General features: G+C 43.9%; 1 protein-coding gene across 2 annotated transcripts in view; it reads right to left on the bottom strand.

Annotated features, from left to right (window-relative positions):
* LOC123608066 (desmoplakin) overlaps positions 1-20,929 on the bottom strand; it is a 48,919-nt gene extending 27,990 nt beyond the window's left edge. For both annotated transcript variants that reach the window (XM_045497465.1, XM_045497464.1), the window contains exons 1-4: positions 20,610-20,929; positions 5,897-5,999; positions 3,380-3,528; positions 2,207-2,381 (exon numbers count right to left, since the gene is read on the bottom strand). In XM_045497465.1, coding sequence (XP_045353421.1) covers positions 2,207-2,381; positions 3,380-3,528; positions 5,897-5,999; positions 20,610-20,800 — 618 coding nt within the window. In that variant the 5' untranslated portion in view covers positions 20,801-20,929. The remainder of the gene's footprint in view (positions 1-2,206; positions 2,382-3,379; positions 3,529-5,896; positions 6,000-20,609) is intronic.
* Between the last annotated feature and the right edge of the window lie 5,169 nt (positions 20,930-26,098).

The raw sequence follows: 26,098 nt of genomic DNA on the forward strand, positions 1-26,098 counted from the left end.
GTCTGGTATTGCAGCAAGAACATAACACACATTGTTCTAAGCCACATCCATGTTCTAATACACTTGGCAAGCCTTCAGAAAAGGGAGCCATTTCAGTCAGATTGCTGAAAGTTACCGGGGACTTTGACCTTTCTCTCCCTTGCTCTTTTCGGCTTTCGAGCAGAAACAGGTGAGTGCACTAGGAAGTTAATAGGATGACCAGGCTCCCGTGCACGCCCCTCATTACCAGCCAGGTGTATAGTATCTGAGCAGCCCATCAGCAGAAACACAAATCTGGGAAACAAGAAAAACCTGGCACAGGAGATGTGTGACTGCTTACTGATCATGTGGCTGGGGACACTGCTGCTCCCTTATCAGCTAGCTGGGCCTGTGGCCCAGTCTCCTGGGAGTGAGAAAGAATGCAGGCTGCGCTTGAGGGAAGAGGGATAAGAGGAAAAGGGCCCCGAGAGAATCCCAGAGCAAACCCTCAGTAAGTGATAAAACTACTTCTAGTTCCTTTCAAACCATGGGGGCCAGCTGATCTGAACTGCATTGCTCATCAATGGCACCTATTAAAACAACACTCCCCACCATGACAGAAAAGTGAGCCCACGGGACGATGCCATTTTCCAAACTTAAAAATGTTGAGCCTTTGCTACAAAGGATTCTTGCCAAGCTACACCCAACATGAATACAGAAAATGACCGGTGATGAGCTGTCATTTTATATAACTGTCATACTGACTAAGGAGGAATTAGGCGATGGGATGTTTTCACACCAAACAAGTAACTTGGTTCAAAGGTTGTCTCACCTAACATCACTTATGATGTAGCTCAAGCCCCACCGGCTCTGCCAAGCAAGCCTTCCTTTGAGGGCTCCATTCCACAGGGACTGGAGCACCACCCCTCCCCCAGCCCTATCTGAGCAGGATTTTATTACAGCTCAAACACAGCAATTAACCCCACACTGTTCTGGACAGAAATCTGGCATTTGGGTGTACATGTCTTGTTTTCTTCAATAACATTCATTTCCAGGACTATGAAACATAATTTTGAACACACCCTTTCTGGTATGGTGCCAATAGATATAAAAAAAGCTCAAGGAATGTGTGTTCAAAGATGAGAAGAGAATCTGAAAACATGCAAATAGGACTCTTATTTATGTTTCTGGAATTATAACTGACTTTTCTCCTCTATAAGCCCCACCTTCTATAATAGTATTATATAGTCTTTATAACAAGTAGGAGAAAAGTAAACCCTCACCACTTCGGTAAAAACATATACAAAAAATGTTAAGTGGTTGAGAAACTTTGAACCCACTGCTCAATTGGTCCAACAACAAACAACAAAACCAGTTTTCTTACAACCACAACCACATGGCATAACAAACGATGTCTGCACAACTTATCATTCTATCGTATCCACCTTCTCCAGAGAAGGGTGGGTTATTAGCATCAGGTTTTTCATTATAAAATCCCCATCTACATGATTATGATATATTTCTAATGCCACCTGTTCATTAAAGGGCCTAATGACCACATAAAACAACAAAACAATAATTAGCATTGGAAAACACTTTGTAGAAACTGCAGTTGTAGGGAAAGGCTCAGCATATACTTTGGTTGCCATTATTTTACTCCCCTCCCACACCCATGACGTAATGATTGCACAAGGCAACTGATACTTCAAAAGTATAAGGTAAGCAACCGATGAGCCCAAACCAGAATATCCAGTTTTACTGTTTCCAGCTCCTCCAATTTAACATTTTAAATAAACCTCTACAAGATTTTTTTTAAGTACCTATCAGTAACACAGATGAGGTCACTTACCACCTTACCACTGCTCAAGTAGAAAGAACAATGACCCATGAACTCCAACACATTTTCAGGTTGGGAATGGTAAGAGCTAGATATTCAAAATCTACTTATTAAATTATAACTGTTAAATGTTACCTGTATGATAAATTAGGACCATAAAACAATGAGGCTGATTCCCTAAGCCACAGAAGAGAAGAAAAAAAAAAAGCTGAAGTTTTATTTATTTCAAAAAAGAAGCATTCAATTTAAATTGTATATCAGGAAAATACGGAAAACAGCAAGTTTCTACTGCCAACTGAGGTCCCAGACCACTCTGTGGCCAGACCACTGGGGCCGACCCTGCCATGTTCTATACACCTGACACCCAGGTGTGGAACACTCCAGAACCAACCGCGTCTGGAAGTTGCTTACCCTCTGCTGCCTCATCCACCCCAGACATTCGCTGGTGAGGCGTTTGGTGAATTCATCCCACCCGGAGCCACTCTGACAGGTGTACCCTCCACCACCTTTGGAGCTGGCCCTTCGGACTCGAGGGACGCTAATGGCTTTATAAAGGGCTCGCATTTGCTCCTGGAGCTGAAGCAGTCTGAAAGGAAAGGAAAACAATTACACTGTGGCAGGAAAACAGCCTATGAAGACATGTTCTGGACAAAAGTCCCCCCTTCTGAGTCTCCTTTGTGTTAGCACGGAGGTCACAAATGTCTTATTTAAAGAATTCTTTTCTTTTTTTTTTTTTTAAGTTTATTTATTTTGAGAGCAAAAGAGACAGGGTGAGTAGGGGAGGGGCAGAGAGAGAGAGGGAGAGAGAGAATCCCAAGCAGGCTCTGCACTCCCAGCGCAGAACCCGATGGAGGGCTCGAACCCATGAAGGTGCAAGATCGTGACCTGAGCCGAAACCAAGAGCCAGTTTAACCAACTGAGCCACCCAGGTGCCCCTGAAGATTTCTTTTCTTTACCACATGACTGGAATCTCAATCACATACAAGAACCTCAATATTACGATGCTCAGAGTCTGAAACATCACAGAAAGTGTCGCTGGCTTTGCCTAACCCGGTAGCACCCCCTGCTTCCCCCCAAGTTTCACCCTGGGAATTTGCCTCATGCCATGGGCCCCAAGTACCATGACAGCAAAATCAAGACCACCCATCTCTGCTCTGAACTGCTTTTTCAACTCTACACGCCTCAGTTCTGTATGCATCAAACAGGGCTTGCCTTGGTATTAGACTCTTGAAAGTCAAATGCTGTGCCCAAGGTTTTCGCTGCCCCCTAAAAAATGGAGGTACACGTAACATCTCCTAACAAACTCAACCCCTCAATCAGTACAAGCCCACTCCTTTGGGCACCTCTGTTTAATTCTTTTCATGGCAGCTTTGTGATTCCACATAAGAGGAAGGTAGAATAGAATCACTATATAGCTACTGTATATAGTAGCTGCACAAACACCAAGCGTGCCCAGCCTTTCCTCCGGAATGGCTGTGGTTCCTTCAAGGGAAGACCTGGGCCACATGACTGAGTGCCAGTGGGTGCATGACATTCTTCTTCATGAGGCCTGCCGGTAAGTGTGCTCTGTGATAAAGGCAATACCTTTTCTGATAGGCATCACAGGGCTGGCCCATCTGTCGCATCTCTCTGATCAAGCTATCGGTAATTTCCATCTGATCGTTGGCCTGGGCAAAACATTCATCCAATTCTCTGCTCCGAGCCAGCTGTATCCCATCTCCATATTTCAGTTCCTAAAGGAAAGAATCCACATGAAGGCAACACACAATGCTGGAGAGGAAGACTTTCACTTGTGTTCACGGAAGCAAAAGCTTCTGCTGTAAACTTGACAAATAGTAGAAGATGCCATTTTGCATGTGACTAACTGAAAATTACCTTATTAATTTGGTGGGACAGGTAGGTAAATATGGGCGGATTCATGAAGCAAAATTTGTGGACTATATTTTAAATTTTTACTAGGCCTTTAAAGGCAAAGTTATGGAAAACTGAGTTTTCCCTTGCTTCAATATGTTAAATGCTATCTTTCATATTTACAAAGAACACCCATCCAATGGGAATTTCACTGGGGTCAGAACACTCTACTGGATAAAGTGTTTTACACACACACTGAGCTTTTCCTGCATCTTCTAGGAACACAGCTTTTCAGTTCTTAAAAGGAAGCTATCTAATTCATGGTATGGGGCTAATCAATTTCCCGCTTCTGATGATGCATCACAGTCGGGTGAGATGTCACCTCTGGGGGAAGCTGGGTGATGGGGTACTACCAGGGTGGTCTGTACCATTTTTACAACTTCTTATGAGTCTATAATTATTTCAAAATTAAAAATTGTTTTAAAAAAAAGAAAGCTTCCTCTTTTCACATGCAAGAGGCCGCTGCTTCAGGGCCATAGATTAGCTTTCCCTCGAATTTTACAATTGCTGTTTTCATTTGACTTCAGCCAAATGAAGCAAGTATGCTACCTATTCCTGACATTATTACACTTCAATGCATGTAAGTCAAAATACACTGAGAATATGATGCCAGGTACATTTTTACAACCACATGTAAAACGTTTCCACAGCCACTACAAATCGTGTCCAGGACTGTGGTGTGTATGTATTCAATATTAAATCACTGGAGCCTCCCGTTTTTGTTTTTAATTTTTTTAATGTTTATTTTTGAGAGAGAGAGAGACAGAGTGCAAGCAGGGGACGGGCACAGAGAGAGGGAGACACAGAATCTGAAGCATGGAGCCTCCTATTTTGCTTTATGTAAAGGAATCACAGCTCTGTGATGAAGAATGTGTTTTAAATGAGAGACTTGGCAGGGGGGCAGGGTAGCACATGGGAGGCTCAGTCGGTTAAGCGTCCAACTTTGGCTCAGGTCATGATCTCGAGGTTCGTGGGTTTGAGCCCCGCATCGGGTTGTGTGCTGACAGCTCAGAGCCTGGAGCCTGTTTCAGATTCTGTGTCTCCCTCTCCTTGCCCCTCCCCCACTCACGCTCTGTCTCAAAAATAAACATTAAAAAAATAAGTCAATAAAAAATAAAAAAAATAAACCAGGGACTTGGAACAACCAGAACTAGAGTCAAGCTAGTTTGCTGAGCCCCAAATATCCTTTTATACTGATTAAAGTGAAGTCATTTTTTAACTGGGTAAAATAAACTAGAACCCACACAGATCTCTAAAATTGAGAAATTAGAACATTAAGATATTCTCCAGGCAGAACACATAAATTTACTTGGTTAAAATCCCTCTTTGTATTTCACAGGGGGAACTTTGTGATGGGCCAGATTCCAGGTGTAACCCCTACATTAATGTCAGCATAGGGAAGATTGAAACTCAATTCCTTCCCTGGAGAGATACAATAAATCAGGGGAAACAGAGAAAAGGTGTCTACAGCCCCACCATTCTGGTTTTTAGCAAAACTAGAGCAAATCTGAATGCTAGCTACAGTATTTTAAAATTAAAACTTTACAAATATAATCCATGATTGCTAAGCCTGTTTCAATGAGAACTTAAGCTAACACTCAGAAATAACATGAGGCTTTCATAAATGTTACCATTTTTCCTCAATTTTCCATTGCTCATTTTCTTCCTTCCTTCCTTCCTTCCTCCCTTCCTTCCTTCCTTCCTTCCTTCCTTCCTTCTTTCCTTCCTTCCTTCTTTCCTTCCTTTCTTCCTCCCTTCCTTCCTTCCTTTCTTTTTCTTTTCTCAAATAGAATTGTTCTCACAATACAGTAATATTTCCTGACCAAAAAAAAAAACTTATTACATTGATGGCGTACGTCACAATCCAGTGACATAAACATGTCAGGTTGCATTTCTAGGAAGAGAAAGCATGACAATAATCATCAAAATAATAAATAAATGACAGGTTGTTGCAATTCCAAAAGGGTGGCAATCCGTAAACATTTGTTGGAAACTGATGGCCGTTGTTAAACCAACAAATAGATGAAGAAGATACACCTCCCTCTCTAGTCTGTTTTGAAAAAGATAATCTCTAAACTCTAAGTATGCAGGACATCAGTGAATAAGGATGCACAGATCAGGACAAGAAGTCTAAGCTAACGGGGACAAAGGTAGAGGTGGATGGCATTCTCGAAGAAAAAGAAAGCTCACCGGCTGTACAATCAGCTCGGCCCGCATCAAACAATCCGAGCAGTTCTGCAGAAGCTCTTGGATGGTGTTCTGGTTCTGGTGCCTGGACATCGTCCCGGTTTGACTGACAAAGCAAACACAAAGAAAGCAGATGTGAAATTTATTTTTTTCCCCATTTCGAAATAATCTAAAACTTTCAGAAAAGCTGCAAAAATGAAACAAAAACACGCCTGTAGACCTTTTGTGCAGATTCCCTCATTGTTAACGTTTTGCATGTTTGTTTTATCGCTCTTCCCCTCTCTGCAGGTGTATTTATTGCCGTATATACACATTTGTCTGGGGACGCCTGGGTGGCTCAGTCGCTTGAGCATCTGACTTCGGCTCAGGTCATGATCTCTCAGTTTATGCATTTGAGCCCCACATCAGGCTCTGTGCAGACAGCTTGGAGCCTGGAGCCTGCTTCGGATTCTGTGTCTCCCTCTGTCTGCCCCTCTCCCTCTCGCTCTCACTCTCTCTCTCACAAATAAATAAACATTAATAAAAATTAAAAATAAACATTAAGAAAAAAACTTATATACATTTGTCTGAAGCATTTAAAAATATTCATAAACTCTTTACCCCAAAATATTTCAGCATGTTTCCTAAGAATAAACATTCAATTATATAACCACAGTACAGTTACCAAAATCAAGACATTCAAAATTGAACATTATTTTCTAATCTATAGAACTTTTTCCAATTTTACTAATTAGCCCAATAATGTTCTTCACAAAGCTTCCTCCCCACCCCCAGGTCTAAGATCCAACCCAGAAATATTCCCTTGAGTTATAAAAACACATTTCCAGCAGCTTATCCATCACCTTTCCTGCTTCATCCCATAATAATTGATAATGCGGATTATCCATGCAAGGCCCTCCAAGGGAAGACCTCAAGGGATCAGACCCAGAACAGGAAAGTTTCACAGTCAAGTCAGGCTGAGGAAAACAGTAGGAGGTGTGAGAAGAGTTTATTCTACAAAAAATATTGATAAAGAAATATGTGTCAGGAAAGCAACGGGAAATTTAAACATCTTGAATGCAAAAACAAGCTGCTTTTCCTTTCAAGATGACCCTACGGAATATTTTTCTCTACAATGATAACCACCCAAATGCACATCTCACATTAAACATTTTCCTGGCAGATGCATGGCAGAAACCTTAAACAAACAAACAAAAAAGGCGGGGGGCACCACCCAGGTGAAGCGTCTGACTTCGGCTCAGGTCACTATCTTGCAGTTCGTGAGTTCGAACCCCACGTCGGGCTCTGTACTGACAGCTCAGAGTCTGGAGCCTGCTTCAGATTCTGTCTCCCTCTCTCTCTGTTCCTCCCCCACTTGTGCTCTGTCTCTCTCTCTCTCTCTCTCTCTCTCAAAAATAAACATTAAAAAAATTTTTTTAAAGGTGTTGTTGTAGATGTTCCATATTTTTTTAAAGTTTATTTATTTATTTTGAGAAAGAGAGCACAAGCAGGGAGAGAGAGAATCCCAAGCACGCTCCACGCTCAGGGCGGAGCCCCACATGGGGCTCGACCCATGAACCATGAGGTCATGACCTGAGTAGAAACCAAGAGTTGTACACTTAACCGACTGAGCCACCTAGGCACCCCTGTAGATGTTCTATATTTTAAAGAAAGAGATTACGAGACTATACTGTGCTCCAGATATACATAAAAAGAGCAACGTAGAATAAAAGTATTATTTTTTAATTTGCCAAGATACATTCATTATGCTACAGCATAGCCTCCTAAGGCTTAGTGGAAAGAGATTTAAAGCATATTAAATTATTGCTGAATGTTTGGGAAAAGGCCTCCTGAGTTCCTCACAGGGCTTCAGAGCCACCAGGGCTTCAGCCAGGACTGGTCTACACCTGCAGATAAAACTGATGCCTGTTGGACGCACTGGACTTTCTCTTATGTGTATATGTGCCTGCATGTGGGGGGTGGGTGTGTCTGCGTGTGCTGTAAAGAAAGAATGTCACTTTGAGAAAAAGGAGGGATTTGTAAAACACAGGCTATCCCATGGGTAGATGGGATGAGATCGCAAGAAACTTCTCCCACAGCACCTGATTCTGCGTCTTTTCACATTGGGGAAGCAACTGACTTTCTCTGCCACCTATTTCGGTCCCTTTCTCCAAGGAAGGCTTCTCAACAAGCCAGCACTAGCTGATGTACGTGGGTGAGGAAGCTCTCCCTGGGAACCACTCCCGGATGATGACACGGCTTCTCCAGGCAGGCCCAGGCACAATGCTGCCTGAACTGCCCACCTACCAAAACCCACACACCCCGCCCCTCACCCCCCATGAGCACAGCCTTCTCTTTCTTCCACTCAGAATGATACAAGAAACCTGGCACACTTCTCATATCGCTGAGATGTAAACAGGACTGCATCAGTTGTCAAAACTTGTGCAAAATTCCAATGGACTTAAGAATCACAGGAAAGAAATTCAAGAGACAAAGGAAAAAATTAGGAAATACAGAAACCTCATTTAGAACCCGAGGATGGATAAGGAATTTAGGAAGGTCCTGTGTAATTATACTTATTTTCTTTATTGAAAGGCGATGAGAGTGCCTTTGTTCTGAAACGTTTTGTGATTGCTTCCAGCAATCTGGTCCAGAGAGTGATTCCCACAAAGCAAGCCAGTCCCCGGTATATGAACGAAAGGGCTATCTCTTAGTGCAATCCAAAGTCAGAGTTCCTCAAATGATTTAATAGCATGGGCTACTGTAAAAAGTATCACAAACTGAGCTGCAAGACAGAGGCTGATAGGAGAAACTGAGTGAAGCGCATATGAAAACTCTAATGGATCTGCAACTTTTCTATAAATCTAAAATTATCCTAAAATAAAAATGTATAAAAAAAAAAAAAAAAAAAAAAAAGAGGCAGGGAGGCCAAACTCAGCTGTGGATGAATGGACCAAAGTGTACATACGAGTCTTTTTAAGAGGGAGGTGATGACACTAAATTACTTGATGATAAAACAGAAAACTCACCAGCTGCTTTTAAACCAACTATTAGAGTAGTTCCATGACATAGGAATGAACTGTATCCAGCAAAAAGGGAGGTGAGGGAATTCGATGTTGGCTTAAAAATACATGGACTTTTGGGGCACCTGGGTGGCTCAGTCAGTTGAGCTACCAACTTCAGCTCAGGTCTGAGTTCGAGCCCTGCATTGGGCTCTGTGCTGACAGCTCGGAGCCTGGAGCCTGCTTCAGATTCTGTGGCTCCCTCTCTCTCTCTCTCTCTCTGCCCCTCCCCCACTCACATTCTGTCTCTGTCTCTCTCAAAAATAAACATTAAAAAAAATTTTTTTTAAATACATGGACTTTCTACATGTTTTTTGTTCCCTCCTGCTTTTAGAAGACATTTTTACTGGGGCGCCTGGGTGGCTCAGTCGGTTAAGCATCCGAGTTCAGCTCAGGTCACGATCTCGCGGTCCGTGAATTCGAGCCCCGCTTCGGGCTCTGGGCTGATGGCTCAGAACCTGGAGCCTGCTTCCAATTCTGTGTCTCCCTCTCTCTCTGCCCCTCCCCCGTTCATGCTCTGCCTCTCTCTGTCTCAAAAATAAATAAACGTTAAAAAAAAAATTAAAAAAAAAAAGAAGACATTTTTACTCGAGAGAGCAGTTGACATCTATATAAAGATAAGTCATCTGCTTCCTTTCCCCTACAAAGATCTGAGCTTAATCAAAAAAACAGGTAACCCCATATGTTGCTAATAATTCTGAAAAAAAATCTTCATGCTTCACTAAAGGACTTGCATGCCTTAGACATCCACTAAAACCCGCTATGTGTTGCTTGGCAATTAGGCGAATAGATTAACCACTGTACAGGAAAGAGAAATGTACAAAAATTGAATTTTTTTAAGGGTTAAAAAAAAGGGGGAAAGCTAAGTGTTAGAAAAACATAATGAAGAATTTTCCATCTTGCTATATGTCCATAGGAAAATATGACCTAATTAACCAAATTTCAACTTACGACTTTTCAAGACTTGATCTGGTTCCTTTTTTTGTTTTTAAGTTTATTTACTGAGAGAGAGAGAGAGAGCACGCACGCACACACGCATGTACGCATGTCACAGGGAGGGGCAGAGACAGGGAGAGAGAATCTCAAGCAGGCTCCACCCTCATCGTGAAGCTGGACTCGGGGCTTGATCTCATGAACGATGAGACGGTAACCTGAGCAGAAATCAAGAGTCAGACGCTCAACTGCTCACCCGACTGAGCCACCCACGCGCCCCAAAACTTCCTCTGATTCTCAAAGCGAAATCTACCCATCTTGTCTCTCATCTGTAAAAATCCCACTTCAGCCTGCAGTGTGGCCAGGAACACCCTTTGGGCACAGAGCTAGGTGAGAGAGGGAGCCAGGTGTAGGCTCTTCTAATAGGTGGGTCCAGCAAAATCAGACAGGGGCAGGGAGGCTCAAGCTGACTGAGGTTTAGTGACTGGGGAAAAGAGAATCGACTTTCACGTTCCATTTGCTTGTCTGCGGCCCTAGGAAAACTCCACGTAGAAATGGCTGTCCTTCAATCAGGGAGAAAGTGCAGGCGAATGGACTGTGACTCATCAAGTCAGTCCGCCATCAGACGCTCAACACTGTGCAGGACCCGTCAGCATGACAGCCAGGAGAAAAATCAGAAAAGAGTGAATATTGCTCCCTGAGAGCTTGCTCAGGGAGCACGTGCCTTTTTGTTACAGCTGTGTGCCACTCAAAACTTTTTAAGTCAAGTCATTATTTTTAATTGACCACATCACAATGTCAGAACTTTTTTTTTTACATCAGAAATTTCTGGACCTCAGTTTTCTCATCTGTTAGGCTAGATAGGATATCTAAGATTTCTTTAGCTCACTCCTCTGTAACTGTTTTATGAAACCACCAAACTCACTCCTACTGATCATAATACAAAAGTCTCTTCTAATGGTAGGGAATGAAGTTTCCTCTTCAGTTCACAGGGTGACTGGAAAAATGCAAAATTCTACCACAGATGAAGAAATAATTTTTAAGTAAAAGTACTTATTTAGCAAGCATATAGAGATTTTAAAAATCCCTGGCCTCAAAAAAAATTGTCAATACTGGTATGTATAGGTGTTGGGGTGTGATTTTAAACCATGTTGGGAATTGAACTAACAAAGCTCAAAGTTCAATTTTTTAATTCCACATCAGTGGCATGGGAGATGAAAGATGTCATGTAAAAAAAAATGTTTTAAAAAAGCCCACAAGAAGACAAAACTTACTTGGGTGAAATCAATCAAAAATACTGACTTCTTGGGGCGCCTGGGTGGCGCAGTCGGTTAAGCGTCCGACTTCAGCCAGGTCACGATCTCGCGGTCCGTGAGTTCGAGCCCCGCGTCAGGCTCTGGGCTGATGGCTCGGAGCCTGGAGCCTGTTTCCGATTCTGTGTCTCCCTCTCTCTCTGCCCCTCCCCCGTTCGTGCTCTGTCTCTCTCTGTCCCAAAAATAAATAAACGTTGAAAAAAAAATTTAAAAAAAAAAAAAAATACTGACTTCTAAACTAAAATTAATTACTGTCCTTGAAAAAATAACATTTGTCCTTCGAAGTTTTTAACTTCTCAGAAATTCTGTTTTATCGTCAAACATACAAAGGCAAGTGGTTCATACTATAAAGAACCTGCCTGAACAAAAACAAACATTAAAAAAAAAAAAATTCATTCTAAAACTTGTTTAAACAAGTAATGGTTCTAACTGTTTACATAAAGTTCCCTTCATCAATGGCTAAAAGGAAAACCCATTCTGGATCTTAATCCAAATTTTAAGGACAGACCACATGATTATGTGAACAATATTAGAGAGCTTTTCATGTTTTATTTTCCTACTGCCAAATAACATTCTTTTCTTTAAAAATAAGACTTCAACATTAGCTGTATTGAGACATTAAGTTTAATGCCTATTGCCGAGAATATAAGCAAAAAACACAAGACAAATATTTTGAGTGCATGCAGCATTACAAGGTAAAAGAAAAAAATTTAATATTTACTCTTTCTGATTTTCAAAGTCATTTTATAATAATCAGTACTGCTCATTGCGCACGTGGTCCGTGCCAACTAATTCTGTATTGCTTTTGTGTATACACTTTCTCTATTGGATTCCTTCTTTTCTTCCTTCCTCTCTCTCTCTCCCTCTCTGTCTAGCTCTACCACCATCTTTATCTCTTGCCTTTCTTTTGTTCAGTCCATCAACACAGGGTCCTTATGTCTCTTTGTATTCAGGTTCACAGAATAATGGCTTTAGAAAAGCTCAATAAATATTTGTTGGAAATTATAATTATGTAATGCATGAATATGGATCTTAAAGCCTATTTACTTAGCTCTTTCTAATTTTAAACAAATTTTGTAATGTTTATTTAATTTTGAGAGAGAGAGAGAGAGAGACAGAGCAGGAGTGAGAAAGGGGCAGAGAGAGAGGAAGACACAGAATCTGAAACAGGCTCCAGGCCCTGAGCTGTCAGCACAGAGCCCGACGTGAGGCTCGAACCCACGAACTGTGAGATCATGACCTGAGCCGAAGTCAGCCGCTTAACCAACTGAGCCACCCAGGAGCCCCAGCTCTTTCTAATTTTCAAAGCATTTTCACGTAAACTATTCTGAGTTTCTTTAGAGGATCTTAAGTAAAAAGGGGGGGAGGAAGGTGATGTTTGTAAAAAGAAAACATCTTTACTTCTTCTTTTCAGGGCAATATCCTACCTCCAAGACACACTAAACACACTACGTATCCGTCGAAATGTCACTGAACAAGCTCAAAGTCCTTCAGAACTTACAGACCAAACTGCTGCCTCTTCCACTAGGCTCTCAGGTTCACACCTCTGCCCTCATTCTGCACTAGTTATTTACACACCTGTCCGTCCTACTCCTGTCGAGCAAAGTCTCACATCTTAGTCATCCTTGACTCACACACGCACCTAACAACACAGTTTTGCACACAGAAGGTACTTAATGTGTATTTGTTTGGTTTCGTAAAGGAGAAGCAAAACGACGGTAAATAAAAAGGCTGATCTGAGGATACTACCACTCTCTCATTACCCAGATTTCCAAAGCCAAGTCAGGTGGTGCATCTATTCTGCCCCCTACCCCCATTCCCACCCCAACAATGTACAAAGAGAGTTTTTTTCTATAAATTTTAGAAAGGGGTCTCCTCTGAGCCTTCCTTTTGTCCCCACCCATGAACTTTGGAAGCAGTCTCTAATAAAAGTTCCACATCCTTGGGGCGCCTGGGTGGCGCAGTCGGTTAAGCGTCCGACTTCAGCCAGGTCACGATCTCGCGGTCCGTGAGTTTGAGCCCCGCGTCAGGCTCTGGGGCTGATGGCTCAGAGCCTGGAGCCTGTTTCCGATTCTGTGTCTCCCTCTCTCTCTGCCCCTCCCCCGTTCATGCTCTGTCTCTCTCTGTCCCAAAAATAAATAAACGTTGAAAAAAAAATTTTTTTTAAAGTTCCACATCCTTTCCATGTTCATTATCTTCACACGGTTTTCCGTGGATTGGAGCATCACGGGGCAAACGAATCACATACCATTAACTTCATATAAACACTTTCGAGGTCGGGGAGACAGATTCCTCTCTCTGCTCAGCTACTTCCACTTGTACAGCCTGGGACTTTGAGCAAATAAATGACTTGGACTCCCGGTGCCTGGAGTTTCTGCGTCTGCAACATGTAGGAACACACCCACCTCCTGGGGTTGACAAGACACTCAGAGGAGCCAGTAAAGGCCCACAAAGCCCAGAAGAAATTCAATCCTCACTGCTGCTGCTTGCTAGGCTAGGCTTCTCAGATTTGTTTTATTTTTCATTTTTCGTCTCTGTCTCAATGCATAATTTTGAACTTTTCCCAAAGATGTTTTGCATCAAACCGGGGTGAGGTGGGAAGAAAGAAAGAAAGAGAAAGAAAGAAAGAAAGAAAGAAAGAAAGAAAGAAAGAAAGAAAGAAAGAAAGAAAGAAAGAAAGAAAAAGAAGAAATGGATTAGGCAGTAAATATGAGGCATTTCAGAGGTTATTACAAGACCTAAAAGGGGCACCTGGGTGGCTCAGTAGGTGAAGCGTCCGACTCTTGATTTCAGCTCGGGTCATGATCTCACAATTCGTGGGATCGAACCCTATGTGGGGCTCTACACTGACATGGCAGGGCATGCTTGAAATTCTCTCTCTCTGCCCCTCCCCTGCTCTCTTTCTCAAAATAAATAAATAAACATTTAAAAAAAAAAAAAGACGTGAAAATAACACCTTGAGAGGATTCAAAGAAAGTGATACATTTTAACAACATGAAAGAAATTTCCTAAAGAGATGAGAAAATTCAGAAAAAGATGTCCTCTTATCCTTCATGAAGCAGAAATGACTTATGAATATTTGGTCCTTACAAACTCGATACCACAATAAGGATTTCTATTTTGAATTATTCCCCTATGAGAAAACTTACATTCATTCTGAAGCCTAAAAAAAAATCATTGACAGGTTATCTGCTTATCCATCAAGAAGTCATCTCCTTTTTAATTTTTTTCAGGTGCCAGATGAAGTCAGGGATGTTATGTTTGCATGTAAAAAATTTAGTTGCAAGGGCACCTCGCTGGCTCAGTTGGAAAAGCATGCGGCTCTTGACATTGGGATCCCGAGTCTGAGCTCCACGTTGGGGGCAGATATTACTAAAAAAATAAATAAATAAACTTTCAAAAGTAATTAAAATGTTTTTTAAAAATGTAATTCCAAGCAAGAACTTAGACCTATTTGCAAAAGCGTCATCATTTTCACGAAATGTAGATTTCACATCCATGAGGTCCTTGCAGGTTCTGGACCCGACCAGGTCCAAGCTGTTGGTGGTAAGATGTAAATGGCTGGGCGGCACTAACATTTTACAGGATGTTGCCTCAAAGGAGAGGCTCGCTGAGTCTTAGGGTCTGTGGGGCGGTGCCTTCAACATCAGAACCACACCTGACCATCTCCCACCAAGTGCAGGAGGGAGAAAGAATAGCAAAGGGTGGGGCAGTGCCCTAAGCACCTGGGCCTCCAGACTGAAGCACTCCTTCTAGAACCTCCTCATCTGGAAAGACAGGTTGGCTGAGGGTTGAGTTAGACTCCCCAGGTCACACCCAAGCCCTCCTTTGCTCCACCCTAAGCAGTCAGCACTGAGGCATCAGGGGCATCAGCAGTTTTTTTTCTTCCCCAAGACATTTCAATCACCTGAACAACAATGAAATTATGCCCATATTTAGAGAAAAAAATTAACTGCTGTTGAAAGCTGCTTTGTAGGTCTGACCAACATGAGTTGGCTTAATACAGCATCATGCTGTGTTTTTCCCTTGGCAGATGGAAACCCTACTGGAGTATTAACAAAAGAATACATTGGTTATGAAATAAATATTTCACAGGAGTGCAACAGGTTAAAAAGAAGCAAACACTCGGTTTAGGTAGAAGAGTTTACCAGGACAAAAGATGAATTCTTTTTTTTTTTTTCATGTTTATTTATTTTTGAGAAAGAGACAGAGCATGAACGGGGGAGGGTCAGAGAGAGAGAGGGAGACACAGAATCTGAAGCAGGCTCCAGGCTCTGAGCTGTGAGTACAGAGCCCGATGAGGGGCTCGAACTCACAGACTGTGAGATCATGACCTGAGCCGAAGTCAGAAGCTCAACCGACTGAGCCACCCAGGCGCCCCCAAAAGATGAATTCTAATAACTAGGATTTGATCTTTTCTTGATCCATTGTAGTATACTGGATTCAAGTGCAGCTCAACCACTAACCAGTTGTGTGACGCAGGCCAAATCATAAACTACTTTAACCTCAGTTTTGTATCTGTAAAATGGGAAGTTTGTCAGGAGGCTTAAGAAAACATATATAATACACCTGGCACACTGTAGGTGTTTGCCAGGTGATGGTAGCTATTATTAACCACTCATCTGATATTTTTATAAAATATGTAACTTACTCAAAGATAATAACCATGGAAGTGTTATCAGCCACAGATTGAGCTAAACTGAATCGTACTTTGCAATCGCTTCCCAGAAAAATATTTAGAAGATCCATTCTGTGAGTCACCCGACTCCAGGCCTGTTTTCTCAGGCTCTCCCCGGCCTCTCACATCCAGTTCTCAGCCGAAGCTGCCACTCCACCCGCCACATCTACTTTCCTATCCTGCGGCCAGGCCCCCACCCTCAGTCAGGCTTTCATCACCTCTCCACCCTGCTCACTGCTACCACAGAAACAGTGCTACAGCTCTCGAGGATAGTCTTATGTCCCTGTTCCTTCCACGTAGGAGACCATCACTGGCTTGGAAGAAAACCTGCCGTGGCTCCCCTCTACATTGTATCCACATTCCCCACCACGGAGTCAACGTCTCCCAGGCTCTGGCCACAACCTACCCTTCTTCTGAGTCTTACTGCTTCCCACTTGTTCAAAAAGCAGACCTGCTGCTTTTTCACCTCCCAGACTTTCCTTCCCCTGGAATGCTCTCTCTGCCCACCCATCTTTATCAGCTGAAACTGTTCAACATCTAATTCAGCACAACTTTCTTTATAAAATCTCACTAGTACCTCCAGTACAGTATGAGCCTCTCGGTCATTTATACCTTTACTATCCTTTTGTATTATAGTACTTATTTTTCTTTAAAAAGCTATGTTCCGGGGCGCCTGGGTGGCGCAGTCGGTTAAGCGTCCGACTTCAGCCAGGTCACGATCTCGCGGTCCGGGAGTTCGAGCCCCGCGTCAGGCTCTGGGCTGATGGCTCAGAGCCTGGAGCCTGTTTCCGATTCTGTGTCTCCCTCTCTCTCTGCCCCTCCCCCGTTCATGCTCTGTCTCTCTCTGTCCCAAAAATAAATAAACGTTGAAAAAAAAAAAATTAAAAAAAAAAAAAAAAAGCTATGTTCCTTTTAGGAAGTCTTTGGGGGTGCCTGGGTGGCTCAGTCAGGTGAGCATCCGACTTTGGCTCAGGTCATGATCTCGAAGTCCGTGAGTTGGAACCCCGCATCGGGCTCTGTGTTGACAGCTCGGGGCCTGGAGCCTGCTTCGGATTCTGTGTCTCCCTCTCTCTCTCTGCCCCTCCCCCACTCATGCTCTGTCTCTCTGTCAAAAATAAATTTAAAAAAAAATTTAAAAAAAGAAGTCTTTGTATTTTCACCTTTGACACTCCTTTACACCTAATACACAGCAGATGTTCAGTATTCACTGAATGAATGAATGACTGGAATTGAGACTCTTTCATTGTTTAAGTACAGGACTGTCCAGTCTAATACCCAAGGTACACATGGTCTAAAGGCACAGAATGACAGGAGGGCAAAGGTGAGAAGCCTTGGGTTCTCATGCCAACTTAGCCATGAGCGGACACCTCGGCCCTCTCTCCAGCTCTAAAATTCAATGCAAATGGACCTGTTTATCTCCTGCTAAGGAAGACACTTAGTTTAAAACAAACTTTAAAATATATATCAAATATTAAAATATAGATCACATGTATTTTGGTTTGGAAATCATGAGTTCTGGAGAGAAGTAAGCATTAACTTTATAACCACATAGTTCTGAAGCTTAATGACTGTATTTGGCTTTTAATCCTCCTACAATATCCACACTTTGATCAGTGAGAGATCTAACTGTGAGGCTTTGTCTACCAAACTGAATTTTGCTACCAAATTTCACTACAGATTTATCATTTCTTTTAACTGTAGGAACAAGGCGACAGTAAGTTGGCTTTCATTGAAAGCAATATTAATGTAACATCCTATAAGAAAATCCACAGTTTAAATTTTCAAAAATATATCTCTTACATCATCAAGCACGTAACATTTACCAAACTTTATCAAGTAGAGCAAAAAAAAGTTAAAGTAGTGTGATTCCATTCAGCCTAAAATAAAGAAAACACAAAAGGTGGGTGGGCACTGAAGGAAAACCACAAATGAAATAAAATACTGTCTTAAGAACTGACAAGTGTTATCAATGCAAAGCACAGACACAGGACAGTGTTTTAAAGTCATTTTAAAAAGAAAAATAAGATTGAGGCTCCTTACACACTCAAATTAGTTTATTTAGGGGAAGGTTAAATACAAACACGGATTGTTTAAAAAATCAGCAATCTAATTCTGCCAATAAAGTGGCAGTGTTTTAAAGAAACAAGTTTAAATTCAACCAGTAGTTTCATACCGGTTTTGGTGCTCTAAAAACAAACAAAAAACCTTCATTTAGAAAAACTTTTGGTCAGAAAGCACTTATTAAATTCTTAATCCTTATTCATTTGGCAGAGGGCAGTCAGGGTCATACATGGCATCCTACTTCTAGAAAGTACGTGCCAGGGGACAACAAATCCCTGGGCACAAAACCATTAAAAAAAAGGACCACACGGAACTGTGTGCGTGAAAGCCTCAAGTCTCCTAAGTCAGTCGCCATTATTTTTTTAAATGCAGAAGTCAGCAGTTGCAGGCAATTTTTTTCGTGTGCTAATTCTTGAATCCAGCAAGGGTGAGCGGCACCACTGGGGGGGGGGGGGGGGGGGGGCGGGCGGCCAGGCTGGGAGAATCTCCATTACTGGATCACGAAAGAATGGCCCCACACTGACTCAGGCCTCCAAGCAAGACACCCCGCTGCCCTAGCAGATCGACCTCAAAGTGCAGAAAAACACCCCTCCCCAAAAGTAATTCTAAACTCCAGTCTGTTTCCCCTTCTCAGAGAGACTTAAAACTTGACATGTTTATAAACAGCGCTTAGGTTGGCAAATAATGCTATGAGAAAACATTGAGCCCCCTCAAAATGTAGTGTTTCCATGAAGAATCCTTATAAATCATGTACCTTTATGCAGTTCGTTAACCAATATAGTAATTCATTACAAATTTACTTCTACAAGGAGCCAAGAGAGTGAAAAGGTCAATTAACAGTAATGTTTATTGTCAATTTAAAATATAAGGACTCTAGATTAACAGGTTCATATTTTTTAAAAATATAAAATGAAAATAAAACACTTGGTTCGTAAAATGCCAGAAACCACTGCTGCTCAAGAATCCTTGCAAAATTCTGACTTGGATTTAAATGGGTAGATGAAAAGATCGTCCTTCCCAAATAGAGGAAGGCTGAGAGGGGAAAGTGGAGTTTCGGATTTAAATGCTTGGCCAAGTTTTAAAACAAGGTTAAAAATCAAAGTGATAACTAGTAAAATTTTCTCCCCATTCTTCCTACTACTTGGCACATTTTTCCTGGAAATCCCCAGGCGCATTTTGTTCAGAAAACAAGAGCGCCAAGGCTAAGACAAGTCTTCGCTAACTCTAAAAAGAGAAAATAAAATGTCAAGATGCTCGGGGAAAATAAATATATAAATAAATCGAAGCAGAAAACAGGTCGCAACTCGACTGGTCCTGTCTTCAAAACTGCTGGTAAAACAAAAACCCCCTGGAGTGTATTCAGGTTGCTCCTCCCCAGCCTAAGGCCACAAGGCAGGGTAAATAATCTTCTGGAACGCCGGCCTGTTTCCCAAAAGCCCTACTGGGGAAGGGCTTGCGGGGGGCGGGGGGAGGGCGCGGACCGCAGAATTCTCACGGCTGCAGTGGGCATCCCAAGTCCAGCTCTAGGGACCGAGTCAATGCAGCCTCATGATCTTCCCCCACCCTCCCAAATGACCCCCGCGATCAGTTTCCGCGATGTTTCTGAGAAGACCCTGCCCCCATCCCGCAGGGCCCCCGACTAGGCCCCCTGACCAGGACAGGCTCCCAGCGTCGCGGGCTCGCGCTGTGAGAAGCGGCGCCCTCCGCGCCACAGGTCCCCGCTCCCGCTCGCCGGCTCCAAAAGCCAACCCTGCGCCCGCACTCTGCTAGCAATACACCGAGGTCGTTCCTCCGAGTTTTAAAAGGAGGAGACAAAGGGCGCAGGCGCGGGGCCACAGGTACGCTCGCCGGCTGGGACTGCGGCGCAGCGGGGCCAGGGCGACCGGAGCGTCCCGGGTGAGCTGGGACCTGGGGTCGGCCCGCTGCCCCTGCGGGGAAGCTCCATTGGGTAGCAGGGGAGGCCCAGGCGGGGCCTTCTCGGGACCAGACCCCGCGCGGCCGGACGCACGGCCTCTACACAAAAGCCCTTGGCTGGCGCAGCAGCCCTGGCGCCGGAGCTGGGGTGGTCTCGGGGTGACCAAGAATTTGGAATAAGCCACTGGAGCCCAAGGAGCCCCGAATCCGACCCTGGCTAGCCGGAGCCCCCGCTGCTTTACTATTCTACTTTTGGTTACAGTTGGAGAGATTGGGTTTTGTCGTTGCAGCCCCGCCCGCCCGACCTCCCACCTGCCGGCGGGGACAAAAGGGATGCCAGCCGGACCCGGCGGCGCAGGGGGCAATCCAGGAGGCAGAGACCCCCACGGCCCGGCCGGCCTGCGGCGTCTTCCTGCACGCCTCGCTGGCCAGCCTCCAGCCCCGGCTGGCAGGAAGGGAGAAGGGCGGGACCGAGAACCCGTTTGCAGGGAAGGAGCCGCTCCGCTCCCCGCTCGCACACACACCCACCCGGGTGTGCGCAGCGCACAGGGCGGCAGGACACCTGGCTCTGCCCCGGCGCGAACAAGCAATGCTTTCATGAACTCGAGCAAAACGGCTTTCCTTTTTCTGGACCTGGCTTTTCTCGTCGGTCAGAAGAGGGAGGGCTCAGTGCCTCGCTTTCCTAACATGCTGGGGTTCGGCAAGGAGAATACGGAGACACCCCCCCCCCTCCCCGGTCCCAGGCTCCCGGTGCTTGCCCGCCGGCCGGTACCCACCAGTAGCCGTCCGAGTTCTGGTCGGTGACCGTGCAGCGCCGGGAGTAGTACATCCTGCTGGTGCCCCCGCCGCCGCCGCCGCCCCCGCCGCCACCGCAGGTCACCTCGTAGCGCAGGTCCGGGCCGGACTCGGCGCGGGTCATGCGACCCAGCGTGTTGATCCGCGGGTGGGAGCCTCCGTTGCAGCTCATGTTGGCGAGCACTCAGAGAGCCGCTCAGCGCCGAGGCATAAGCGAGGGCTGGCCGGCTCGGAGAAGGTGGAGGGGTTCAAAAGAGAGGCCCCAAGCCGGGAACTTGGGGGGGGGGGGCGCAGAAGGGTCGCGGGGACGCTCCTCGCCACCAGGGCCGTCCCGGCCGCTGCGAGCGCGGCGCGGCGGGCGGAGGTCGGTCGCGGGGACGACGACGGGCAGGGACCAGGCGCGGGAGGAAGAGCTGTGGCTCGGAGGGCGGCGAGGGCTCAGAGGAGCTGGGTCGCGGTTGGGTGTTGGTGTTGGTCGGTGGAGGCGCGAGTCTCCTCCCCGCTGGCACCCGGCACCGAGGCCACACCTGGCCGGTTTCTTCCCAGGGCGGGGTGCGACCGCCGCGCCTCCCCGCCCCCCGCGGGTGTCACCGACGCGCTCGGGCCGCCCCTCCCCACCTGTGCCCGCCGGCCCGCGGCTCCGCCCTGCGCCTCCGAGGCCCGAGGAACGCGAGCAGGGGCTGGGTCCCCGAGACCCGAGCGCCCCGGGTGCGGCCACCGAGGGGAGGACTTGGGCTGGCGGGGGCCGCTCTCTCAGCGCTTCGGCTGCAACCGCCGGGAAAGCGCGGCCCCTGCTTTTCAGGATTTCCTCGGTCCCCGGGCGGAAGTAAGCCGAAAAATGAAGGCCATTCGATTGGACGGTTACTTATTAAACATTTACTTTTGCCAATCCCTTGAAACCGTGCCAGCCAAGCTTTGAATAGAAACATAATTGAGAAGAGCATGCTTAGATGATGAGATTTTGTTTGGGGAGTTTTTATGAATTTTTGTATTCCAGTAATCCAGAAAAATTGTCTCGGAAGTTCGATTTCCGACGTGTAAAACGATTTTTACACGGAGCCATCACTTTCTGGAGAAGTTTTCACCATTAGTAATGCATTTCCTTGCTATGAAGATAGAGAAGAAAACACTACCCACTTTCTACGAAGTAATGGGAAAATCTAAGTTGTAGTTTATTTTGTTTTGCCTGTTGATGGTCATTTGGAACAAGAATTGCAAAGGACTTCCACCTTTAGACTCACTTTTCAGATTTTGTGAAAGAGCCTTAGGAATGCTTATCTCGCGCCCCCGAGCACCTTCTCTCAAGACCCATCCCTTGCGAAAGTCAACTTTGGCCACAAGTCAGTGGCGGACGCCTTCCTGGGACTTTAGTCTAAATGAAAGCAGCGAAGAGCCCTGGACAGACATCATCCACTTTGTACAGACGAGTAACTCTGAGCCAGAACATTCCAGCAACTTACTTACTCCGGGGCCCCTCCCAGTTAGTGGCCAGGTGCAAACCACACTGCAGTCTCTGTGACCATGATTGAGACACAGGCTCAGTCACACTATACACAAAGAGCTGTTTTTATAATTTGGAAAACTGTTAAAATTACTCTTTAATAAACACCATTTAAAGGTCCTGATAATAAATATTTGTCATCTTCCCTCGCAACATCCGTTAACTTAACTTCTTATACAATATACTGAAATGTTTAGAACTGAAAACAAAAATGGACATGTGTAAGTTGTGACGGCAGCCGGGGAGTTTTCTCATATTGTAGTTCCCCTAGTTATATATATATATATAATATATATATATTATATATATATATATATATAAGTTCCCATATTATAGCACCCCTAATTACAGCTCACTTTTTAGGCGCAAATTTTTTTTAAATTTTTCTTTACGTTTATTTACTTTTGAGATAGAAAGAGACCGAGCGTGAGTGGGGGAGGCGCAGAGAGAGAGGGAGACACAGAATCCGAATTAGGCTCCAGGCTCTGAGCTGTCAGCACAGAGCCGGACTTGGGACTGGAACTCACAAACTGCGAGATCACGACCTGAACTGAAGTCTGTGGGTCGCCCAACCGACTGAGCCACCCAAGTGCCCCTAGGCACAAATCTTTAACAAATGAATTGCCCTGTTCTTTTTCTTCGCAATCCACCAGAGTTGAGTTGACCAGCTTAAGCACAATGAGATAAAAGCTTACCACTGTTAGCACACTCAGTAATTTCCATCATTGTGTCACTTTCCACTTTTTTTAGTAAATGTGAATGTGATAAAGTTTAAATTCAGATGATCACACGAACACTGATGTACAGGCAGGAACAGTATTTCCTCTGAAAATTGAATATTCAGTGGCTGGATGTTAGTATCAGCACAAATAGCTCATAATATCCATTGGTTGGAGCGGAGAAAAGCCATTTGGGATGCCAGGGCATAATGCACATAATTTCCTTTAGGATGCTTTGCCCCTATGCATCTCACTTGTTCAGCAAATAATTATATAACCTATTATATGGGAGGGCCAATGTTAGACTTTGGAAAATACAAAGATGAATAAGGCACAATCACTGCCATTAAATATACAGTAAAACTTGAATTAAAAAGATTCAGGGATTCCTTTATTCTAATAATGTGTAATAAGAAGGTCATGCGATTGCACGGAATTCTCCTTAAAAACAAGACACATCTGTGAACCACATCCCAGTGACGACCAAAGCTCCACCTAACTCACCAGCTACACATAGACCCAACGCCACCCAGACTCACAGCGCTGTTCAATCTGTTTACAAAACAGGAAAAGAGGTGAAAAGTACAATCCACCAATTACACACCTCTGGCTGCCATTACTTTGCAGCCTATCTTCTGACTTCCTGAACTCCTTTAGGTATTCCCAGGAAGGCAAATAGCTTCCAGCTAACCAAACATTCCAGGTTTGGGAAGACAATGGCTTCCATTTATCTTTCTCTAAGGATGATAAAGGAAGAGAAAAGGATGAAATAGAAGATTGACATGAGAGATGGAATCCAGATGTACACACATTAGTTGTCCAAATTGGCTCATCTCATGGAAGGTTCCACGGTGAAGTTGGGGATCAGAAGACCATAGTTCTGATCTTTGTGTCACAATTTACTTGGGCAAGAGCTCAATTTCTTCACGTGCAGGAGGGAAACAATAATACATACCCTGCCAACTTTATAATATGTGAACATTCTTGAAAATAGAAATGTTGTATAAAGCTAAGGCATCACCCATGAAACCAAAAGCTCTTTGCTAGCTGTGAAATTTTAACCTTTAGTGTTTTTGTCTTTAATCCCCCATGAATCAATAAAACTCCCTTTGGGAGACATTTAACGTTCATTCATTTTAAAAACAATTATTAAGCATCTACTATGTGCTACACAATAAGCTCAGCACTGATCACATGAAGGTGAATAAGGCAGGGCTCCTGTTCTGTGGGATATCACATCTGTAATAGGAAAAATAAATCACTGCAATATGTTACATACATTATTACAAAGGTATGTTTATAGAACTGTGGGAGCACAGCAGAAGGTTTAGCTTGTTTCTTACCACCAAGTTCTAAAAGGTCCCAATCCAAAATCTGGCAAAGTCCTCACGAGCTGACCTGACTAAGGTCAGCTATTTTTTTCCCTGCCACTTGTAGATACCTCCCCTTGTACTGTTAGAGACAGATCACTGACATGTAACTTTCTCTCGGGCTGCCCTTAGAGATGACCTTGTGGTTAGGTAAGAGGCATCAGTCATATCTTGAGCATATTTTTGAAACTAAACAGAGCACCTTGATTTCAATGAGATTAGGAGGGATCATTTACTTGCTCAAAATCCCATGGGAACTCTCATATCTCTATGTTGGTTAAATGATATCCCTTGGCCACAGAGAAGATTTACAACCCATGGGTTAAAATGGCTATTCTGCCTGCCAGGGGAACAGTATTTTAACAAATGAGAACCACAGAAGCTAGGATTGGAACTGTAATGCCAGTAAAATGCCTATTAAAATAGCAGATAATTTAATTCTTGGTTATTGCATATACCTTTGCCTTTTCTTTCTTACTCTTCCATTTGTATGAATAAATTAGAATCCTCCACAAATAATTAAATCTGGGTTCTCAATATCCCCAAAATAAGATTGATCTCTCCTTCTTCAAGTTGAAACTACTCATTGCAGAAAGCAATTTCATAAACCATATAAATTTCATTTCAGAAATAGGAAAACGTTGGCAAAACATATACATTAGCCCCATTCTACTTTTATTATCCTTGGTTCAAATGTCCTTCAGGAACACGAAGGTGTTTCTGTTTGTAGTGGTTTTCCGTTTTTACCAGGAGAAGGTGGTTAACTTTTTAAAAATTTTAAAAGCTGAGAGAAACATCTCAAATCCATTTTCTGCCACTGTAGTGAAAAGATTTTGTTGTTGATGCCACTTGTTTGGGTTTTCGCACAGGTGATATCTAATAAATGGTACTATCCTTTTTTTTTTTTTTTAAGTTTGTTTATTTATTTATTTTGAGAAGACAGAGATAGCGTGAATGGGGGAGGGACAAAGAGAAGGGGAGACAGAGAATCTCAAGCAGGCTCCTCACTGTCAGCACAGAGCCCAACACAGGGCTCGAACTCATGAAACCATGAGATCATGACCTGAGCCAAAACCAAGAGTCAGACGCTTAGCAGACTGAGCCACCAACGTGTCCCTATCATTTAGGTTTTAAGAGTATGTTTTTTGACTGCCTCTAATTGGATAGCATGGATACTGGGGATTCATCCATGCTGTCCTGCCTGATCCTCTTTTTCATTAAGAGCCCAAGTTGCAAGGTAGGGCGTCTTGAGGTTAAGGGTATGGATGATGGTGAGCACAGCTATGGACCACCTAGAGGCCACCCTACCTTTGGCCAAGTGACTTCTGACCCACCAACCTAAACAATAACTCACATTAATTTTTAGTAGGTAAGCCACACAGTCAATAAATATAATACACGAGCCAATTAAGTTAGCCTTTTCAATATGCTCTCAAAGTAATTTTTTAAGCTTGCCATGATTGTTAGGAACCATCGATCTGTCATGTTGGGACTGGAACACTTACTCAGACTTCTATAAATATAAAACCAGGATGCAGATTATTGCTGGTAAAGCCAGTTATCAGCAAATGGCACATCAGTATACAATGTGCTAATAGCCACATGAAGAAAATTGTGACTAGCTACTTAGCCTTTACAGGAGGAATTCAAAATTTATGTTCCATAGAGAATTTCTGAAACAAAAGCTGCCTTAAAGAACTTTTATACCTATTCTTCTCAAAACTTTTAGAGCTTTGGAACTCTCTTTATAAAAGAAACCCTATGAGAACAGCCAGCAATCGAAATAGATCATGATAGTGCCAGACTAGTCGTAGTTTGGTGGAACCCAGTGTCCACCCATGGGACCTGCCCCATGCCTTCTGATGCTCTGGCCCCAGAAA

Source organism: Leopardus geoffroyi, chromosome B2 (assembly GCF_018350155.1).
Source record: "Leopardus geoffroyi isolate Oge1 chromosome B2, O.geoffroyi_Oge1_pat1.0, whole genome shotgun sequence".
Taxonomy (NCBI): domain Eukaryota; kingdom Metazoa; phylum Chordata; class Mammalia; order Carnivora; family Felidae; genus Leopardus; species Leopardus geoffroyi.